Source organism: Gavialis gangeticus, unplaced genomic scaffold, assembly GCF_001723915.1.
Source record: "Gavialis gangeticus isolate Ggan-Ray unplaced genomic scaffold, GavGan_comp1, whole genome shotgun sequence".
NCBI classification, from domain to species: Eukaryota; Metazoa; Chordata; order Crocodylia; family Gavialidae; genus Gavialis; species Gavialis gangeticus.
The window spans coordinates 4,474,822-4,483,423 of record NW_017729027.1 but is presented as its reverse complement, the minus strand read 5'-3'; the positions used below and the strand labels follow the sequence as shown (position 1 = coordinate 4,483,423).

The following is an 8,602-nucleotide window of genomic DNA, read 5'->3' as shown; positions in this document are numbered from 1 at the left end:
GCGGGCGACCAGTACCAGGGCACCGTCTGGTTCAGCTACTACCGGGGCGAAGAGGCGGCCTTCTTCATGAACCGCCTGGGCTACGACGCCATGGTAGGGGGCCGGGGCCGGGGCCGGGGCCGGGGCCGGGAGGGAGCGGGCGGGCTGCGCAGGGCGCCGTCTGGGTTTAGCCCGGCTCTGGGGCCGGTAGGCAGGCGTCCCGCTTGCCGGCAGGGGAAACACCAGGACCACTGAAGTGGCTTTCCTAGCTGCAGGGGAAGACCTCTGTCTTCGCAGGGGATACCCGGACCCCGGCAAGGCGTAGGTAGCCTCCGGCGTTCACTTCCCCTGGGAAGATGGTGGCTTTACACCAGCTTTCTGGAAACGGGAGAGTTCTTCCCAGCTTGCTCCGTACAGCCGGGGGCAGCCGAAACTCCGCGGGGGGCACCCGAGCCCCACGCCTCCGGGCCGGGGCCTGCACTGCACGTAGGACGCCTGCCAGAGGATTTGGAAACATCTGGGGTGGAGGAAGTTTGCAGGTAGTAGGACCAGATATGGTTCTTGAATGACTCACGGATTTGGAATTGATTTGACTTGGGACAAGCACAATTTTCCTTTTAAAAAACAACCGGTTGCCCCACTTGAAGGCCCCACACAGTGACCACTGTGCCCACCGGGCCATGCAGGTGGCCAGGAGGGAACGGCTGCGCGGAAAGCGCCGTCCCCAGCCTGTTTGAGGCGGGTCAGAGCCCGTGTTCGGCTGCAGATGGAGCCAGGGGCTCGAGCAGAAGTGCCCTTTGCTGGGTCAGACCCAGCTCAGTCTTGCCTAGTCTTCTATGGCACGTGGATCCTCCTGGCCCTAGCCAAGCTCGCCATCCATCCCGCCGCAAAGGAGGCTGTGGCTGGGAGGACCCCAGGGACTGTGGGGCCTTTTTCCTGTCCCTCGTCCATTCCTGTCTCTGGGTAGAGTTTTGCTGGGCAGTGTCCACTGGCTCCTTGGACTCATGCGTGGGCTGCTGGGTGTGCTCTGCTACTGGCACTCTAATTTAAAACCTTCGACCATAACTCCTGTCCCTGCTTTGTCTTTAGTTGTCTCAAGCATTCAGTTATTGCCTGGCTAGTGGCTTCCGTTTCTAAGGGAAGCCTATAGCATTTCCTTGTGGGCACTGGCTCAGGCTCCCTAAGCAACAAATAGGTGTGTCATGGGGATACTCCTGGCCTCAGCCAAGCTTGCCACTTATCTCAGCAGGAAGGAGACTGCGGCCAGGAGAACCTCGGGGACTGTGGGGCAGCTTTCCTGTTTCTTGTCTGTTCCTGTCTCTGTGCAGTTTCACTGGGCGGTGCCCACTGGCTCTTTGGACTCGTTCAATGGCTGGTGTGCTCTGCTCAGTGTCCCCTCTTGGCATACTCATTTTGAACCTTTGACTCACTTCTTTCCCTATTTTACTTATTTGTTCCACAAATTGAGTTGGCACACACCCAACGGCCGCTTCTGTTAGCAGCGGGGGATAACCGTTGCTTTGTGGGTGGAAGGCCCATGCTACCGATATGTGTTAAATAGGCCTGAGTCACGCAGTGTGTCCCCCCTTAGCTCTTGGTGCACTTGTTTATAAACTTTACCCCTCACTTCCCTGTTTTTTTTCTTTAGTTGCCCCCTGTAATCACTTGATGTGTACTTAGTGCCCCCTCAGATTAAGGAGGTCTTTTAGCTTTACTTGATGGTGCATGGTTGCAATGCCAATCAAATATGCCTGTGTCATAAATATGCCAGTGGCCCCCCTCATCAAGTGGGGCTTATAGGTCTACTTCTTGGGCTTTGGCCTCTGTTCTGGAACGGCATGTTAAAATGCCTGTCACACATTGGCAAAGAGTGGATGCTGGAAGGGAGAGTGAAAAGGTTATGACCAGGGTTTTTTTCCTGTTCCTTACTCACTTGTAGCCTCCAGCATTTAAGATTTAGGAAGTTCCCACTCAGAGGCTGTAGCCCTCATTCCTATGTTCACAGCTATTGATGTGCATTTTTTCCAAGAATTTGTCCAGCCCATCCTTTTTTGAATCCGTCTAAACTGTCAGCTTCCACAGCATCTGGTGGCAGTGAATCTCAAACTTTCATTACATGCTGCATGACTTCCCTGTCAGGCTGAAGTCAGGCAGGGTCAATTTGCACTGAATCAGATCTGTAGAGAGCCTGGGTGGATCTAGGATTTTGAAATGGAAGTTGCAGATGGTGTGGGGCATCATCATAAGAGCTGGCATTTACTGAGCCAGATCACAGGTCATCTTGCCCGATCTCCTTTGTCACACAAGGGCAGGGAGTGGATGCTGAAAGGGAGAGGGAACTGGGTACAACCAGGGTTTTTTCCACTGGGCCTCTCCGACTTGCCACCTGCAGTATTGAAGGTCAAAAAAGTTCTGATTCATGCTGTGTGGAAACAAACTTTCTCTTGTTATTAGTTTTGTTACCTAGTTTGTTTTTAGACTAACTGGGTGCATCTACATGAGACACTTAATGCACAGAAGTCTAATTCTACTGCACATTCGTGCATCACAGCAAAAGCTGTGCTAATGTACTAAATGCGCAGTAGAATTAGTTTGCTGTGCATTAAACGTCAGGAAAAGAGTGTGCCTTTGCTACTGCGCAGTAGCATCGGCTACTGCACGTTTAGTGAGTACCTCGTGTTAGAGGTACTAAACTTAACTGTGCCATAGTAATGATGCATTCCTGCATGTGTAGACACACCCACTGATGCATAAGGTTTGGTCTTGCATTGTGACTATCATGTATCAGGCTGCACTCCTTCATTCCCAGGTTTGCCCTGCTGAATGCGTAGAGTTAAATCATAGGCGGCCTTGAAAGGGCTTGAAAGAGATTGTTATAGTTGGATCCTTTGTATGTAAAGGAAGGATAAAACAATGGCTTAGATAAGAGCATCTTGAACACAATTTCCCAGTGCCTGGAATCCCCGCAGAGAGGGCTGATTTGTGGAGACTGGGAAAAGATAGATCAAAAAACCTGTAGGGCTGATCTAACAGATCAGTGAAGGAGAGGTGGCTTGGGGTGAACAGAGGGAAGTTGCCCACAGGGTGTCAGTGAAGAAAATTGTTGACATTCAGAGAGGAGACACATAGTTAGCCCTGTCAGTCTGAAATTAAGCAGGAGGCAGGGTAAATTTGCACCTTATAAGCTAACTAAATGAGATGTATAAATAGCACAAACTTTCTGAGAGCTGGAGCTTACTTCAACAGATGCTGTGAAAGGATGTGCAAGACGTCCTTTAAAAAACAGTGTTTAAAATGGAGATAGTGATTTGAATACAATGGTAGAAAGGGAGAGGACAAAGTGGGGTAAGACTTCAGGGAAGACTCAAGAGAGAAAGAGAGAGGTCTGCAAGCTGCGCCTCCCAGTTGGAAAGAGTTTAGGCAGGCTTCACTTATTTCCTTGCCTAACCTTTCTAGGAAATATGTGTGTGGAACTGTGGGTGTGTGCTGCTTCTTGGCTCTGCATGCTTTGTTCCCAGAAGTCTTGTTTTGAAGACATTTCTCATCCTTGAAAGATGTTAAAGTATCAATGGCATGATTGGGATCTGAGGAATGTTATGCCCCATTCCACACTGCATGCTCTGCCATGGCAGTTTCCAAGCCCTGTTGGACCTGAAGATGGGTTTTAGTAGGGGGAGGGTGAGAGCCTTAGGTCCAGGATATTGTTCTAGGGTACAGGCAGGAGAGCCTAGGGAGAACTTGGAGCAGCACAAGAAAATTATTGGGCATGCACTGGAGCTGGGAACTTGCATGGTGATTGGGAAAGCCAGAGCAAGGGAATATGGCTTGGGGATTTTTGTTGTTGTGCCCTTCCCTATTCTTGCATATCTTCCCACATCTGCACCTCATTTGAATAAAGGATTGTCTTTCAAGTCCTTCCAGCTCTGCCTGCAGACCTCAAAGTGTTGATAGGTCACAGTATCTTGAATGGTGATAGAAATGCGCATTCTCATTTTACCATGCTGATCTAGACCTTTATTTGGTCTATAAGGATATTTTTCCCCATAACAAGCAAAAAAATTAAATACATTTTTTTTTCTGCTGCCATCAAACAGTGGTCCACGGACTATGCCTAAGGGGCAAAAGATGACTATGATCAATCAGAAGTATGTGAATACTCACACTTACAATTCAAAGGGGTCCACACCTCCTTCAATATTTCCAAAGGGGTCTGCACCTCCATTTGAAATGTTTCAGGGGGCTGTAAATGAAAAAAGGTTGAAAACCACTGCGATAGAGAGATCCGTATAGTATATGGCTGGCAACCAAAGTGCATTTTTTTAGATTTGTAAGTGTTCTTTTGCATTTTATTTTGCAAAATTCGGTCTTCATTAAAGGCACCTGCAATACAGGTAGAGTCTAAAGCAGCGGGAATGAGAAGTAACTATAGTTCTTTTCTGCGTAGGATTGGTATGATCTCTCTCAGGCCTGAAAGCTTGCCAGAAGTTTATGGTAGACTGGAACAGCATTTTCCAAAATGCACAGGAACGCTTCAGCTGAGTAGAGCGAGTATATACAATGTTCTGTACTGACTGATGAAACATTGATACTAGCTTTCCAGAGAAAGGGTGGGGGAAGAAGGACCATTAATTTACTGACTTCCAGGGTAATTCTGCTGTTGACTTTCATAGATCATACTCTTTATTCTTGGTATGGTTTTAAGAATGTAGGGGTATGAAATACAAACAAATGATTTTTATTTATACTGGTATGTACCATATTGCTTTTTTTCTGGCAGTACTTGGCTATATAATGTTGTAATGCAAATAAAGTTTACCAAAATATCAGTCAGTACATTAAGAACCACAGTCTGTACGTGAATTTTCTACTCTTTTAAAGCACATCTTACATTTAAAAATAACATACTGTACTATTACTACTCTGACATTTATTAATGAAATCACTGTACTTTCCAAATACAAAATAAACATGTTGCTTGCATTCTTGTCTTTGAACAGAAAGTGACAGCCTGGTTTTCCTAGCTCTGTTCCCTCCAATGCAGAGACAAAGTGCATATCTACATCACTTCCAGCCGTTCTAGGGAGCATTGTCATGAAAAAACTATTCTGGGCCCACCAATGAATGAAAACATGTAAAGCAGGGATTATTGGTGCCTGCACAGAGTACAACCAGTTCTGTTGCACTCCATGTCTTACATGTTTATTAGTGCTCATAGAAGCTACATTTGTGTTTTTTCCAGCATTTGGTGTGCATGGATCATGAGTAAGGTGATGGGGGGTGTCTTTTCTCAGTAGTGCTCTCTAGCACAGTCTGAAACAGTGTAGACATACCCAGAGTCATCCAGGGTGTGTATTAGTACACTTTATTCTTGGTACTGTTTTAAGAATATAAAGATACAGATGCTTCTACCCTGTTTTATGCCAATATTCAAATTTGATTTTTGTCCGCAGCAACCATGCCAAAGTAGGACATCATCATGTTCAAATTTGAGTTAAAAAATGGGCACATTTGCTTGATCTTGATCATTGCTTGATCCTGTGCCTTAGCAAGGTCCTTATTGGTGCATGACTCTCCAATATGTGGGCAGGCCAGTTGGCATTCATTAGTCTGGAAGTTTCCTCTGCATTTGCATGTGATGTTTGCGTTGTTTGAGTATCCCCACAGTTGCATGTTAACTTTAGTCTTACCAACCCCTGTTTAAAGGAGTTTCAAGCTTCTCCGCATTGACCAATCAAGCTTTGTACCTGCAGAAAGATGTTCAGTAGTTTTGACATTCATCCTATCTCCCTACTGGGCCATATCTAGTCATAATTATCACAGCAGGAGCATTCATGTTTTTGAATCTGCACATTCTGCTACACACTTATCACCTCAGTCAAAGCATCTGGCTTGGTGCTTTTGCTTGATTCCAGGCACTAGCATAAGTAATGAGATCAATAGAAAGAAAAAGCAGAAGGGAAGGGGAGAAGGGCTATAAGGGAAGAAACAGAAGAAAAGATAAGAATTGCATATAGCATGCTTGTGTTAGTGAGAAACAACAGAACTTTGTTCAGAACATGACAGGATGTTGTCACTCCAGAACAAAATTTTGTTGTTCTGTCAAACAAAGTTTGGTAGAGCATGCCCAGTATGTTACTTGTGAGAGAGCATTAATAGTAATTTTGAGATGGAATCTAACATAATTTTCCTCTTTGTTTTTCATTTAGGCCTTGGGGAACCATGAGTTTGATAATGGGTTGGATGGACTATTGAATCCGTTACTTAAAAATGTGAATTTTCCTATCCTGAGTGCCAACATTAAGGCAAAAAAAACAATAGCAAGCAACATCACTGGATATATCCTACCTTACAAAATAGTAAACGTGGGTTCAGAAAAAATTGGAATTGTTGGCTATACCACAAAGGAGACTTCTTTTCTTTCAAATCCAGGTATGCTTTCTCCTAGTATTGCAAGAATAGTCCAAGCATTTTTAAAAATTGACTAGATCCAGCAATCTTCTGTAACGTGAAGTCCCTCCAGTTTCCTAACTTATAAGATTCAGCGTGAGTCTGAATTCTACATTGTGCCTACATAGCGCTGATTTATTTCTAGTAGTTTCTTCTAGGAACTCACCATAGTTATCAAAAAATCAAGTAATGTTCCTGGACTTCCTCTGAACAGGAACCTCTGAAGAGTTTAGATATCCAGACAACTTCACGTTACAAGGTGAAGTAACATATCTATTAGTATACATATCTATTAGTATGCCTTCTGTACTACCAATACTGTTTGTTGTCACTTCTCCAGTCTAAAACTGCTGTTAGAATACTTTAATAAATTATAAGCCCATTGAAACACTCCATCCTCATGTTCCCATTGTCATCCAGCAATATTCTTCTTACATAAGGCTGCCAACATAAACAGGTGGAAACAATGAGCAAAGGAAACCTTAAAGAGTATCCTGTAGCCAGCAGCCAGCTGGTACTTTTCTTTGAAGTAGGAGTGTACCAATAGAAATTTTTTGGGCTGATACCGATCTGATCACTGATATACAGCCCAGCAGCTTGGAGGGTAGGTAAGTGGCTGAAAAGTCTGTTGTGGGGGAATGGGTTGGGGGACGGAAGGGGTGTGGTGGGGGGCCAGATCGAGGCCTCTGCGGTGAGGGTGGGAGTGGGGCTGGGGCTCAGGCAGTGGTGGGCACTGCCCAACCAGGGCAGGGTGGGGCACAGGACGGAGCTGCGAGCATCTTGTCCTGGGGTTGCAGGGAGCAGGGCTACAGGAAGGGGTTCTAGCCACTCTAAGATTTGCTGCAGCCCCAGCCCCACCGATGGCCAGAAAGAGCCCAGCATAGCCCTGGCCCCAGCCTGCAGTAGCAGCCTACCCTTGCTCCCCTCACAGATCCAGGGGCACATGCCCACATGCATTCTCGAAGTGTGTGTAGAGGCGGGAGCTGCTCCCCCCATGTCCCCCAGATGAGCCACTCATGGCTCTATCCCATCCTGTGCCCTGTCCTGGCTGGCCAGCGCCTGCCCCTTTCCCTGCCCCAGCCCCAGCCCCACTCCCTCCCTTCCTTCCTCACCGTGGGGGCCTCGATCTGTCCCCCCACACCCATTCCCTCCCCTACCCTTTCCCCCACAACAGACCTACCAACCTGACACTGCTCTTCTCACTGGTGGGCTGTGCTCCTGGTGACCTATGCACGGGGCATTTATCGGCAACATTATCAGCCACATCAGCCAAAAAAGTCGATTGCTGATAATGTCAATTTTCCTTATATCGGTGCTTATCCGATATGTACTGATATATTTACCTTTACTTTGAAGGCCTCCATTGCGCTACTGGATCCAGCCACCACTTATAAATTATCTTAGAGGGTTCTTTTCTTACTTCTGTAAGCATTAATAAATATCTGTTTTTTAGGAGATGATATCATATTTGAAGATGAAATTGAAGCATTGCAACCACAAGTGGACAAACTTATCAATTTGGGAGTGAACAAAATTATTGCACTAGGACACTCTGGCTTTTTGGTGGACCAACAAATTGCTCAAAAAGTGAGAGGAGTGGATGTTGTTGTTGGGGGACATACAAACACATTTCTGTATACAGGTAATTTTCCTCTTACTGAAAGTGTTTCTACAGTAGGCCTTAAAATGAGTGTCAGTTGAAAAAACTGATTGTTAATTAAAGGAAATCGTTATTGAAGTAAGAGAATTTGAGAAAATATGATCTACTGCTAACTAAATACTTTGGCTGTCTCTTTAGGTGGTGACTGCAATCAAACTATACTAATTTAAAATAGGCAGAGCCAACCGCACCCTGTCATACATCAACAGGGGCATCACTAACAGGTCCAGAGAGGTCTTGCTCCCCCTCAATGCGGCGCTGGTCAGGCCACAGCTGGAGTACTGTGTCCAGCTCTGGGCGCCGCACTTCAAGAGGGACGTGGGGAACCTGGAGAGGGTCCAGAGGAGGGCCGCTCATATGGTTGAGGGCCTCCGTGGCCAGCCCTGTGAGGAGAGGCTGCGGGACCTGAATCTCTTCAGTCTCTGCAAGAGGAGACTGAGGGGGGATCTTGTGGCTGCCTACAACTTTATCAGGGGCCACCAGCAGGGACTCGGGGAAAGTCTGTTCACCAGGGCT

General features: G+C 46.4%; 1 protein-coding gene across 1 annotated transcript in view; it reads left to right on the top strand.

Moving 5' to 3' along the window:
* The first annotated feature begins 6 nt into the window (after nucleotides 1–6).
* NT5E (5'-nucleotidase ecto) overlaps nucleotides 7–8,602 on the top strand; it is a 50,340-nt gene continuing 41,744 nt past the window's right edge. The window contains exons 1-3 of the mRNA XM_019520392.1: nucleotides 7–93; nucleotides 6,186–6,408; nucleotides 7,880–8,068. Of these exons, the coding sequence (XP_019375937.1) occupies nucleotides 67–93; nucleotides 6,186–6,408; nucleotides 7,880–8,068 (439 nt within the window). The 5' untranslated portion in view covers nucleotides 7–66. The remainder of the gene's footprint in view (nucleotides 94–6,185; nucleotides 6,409–7,879; nucleotides 8,069–8,602) is intronic.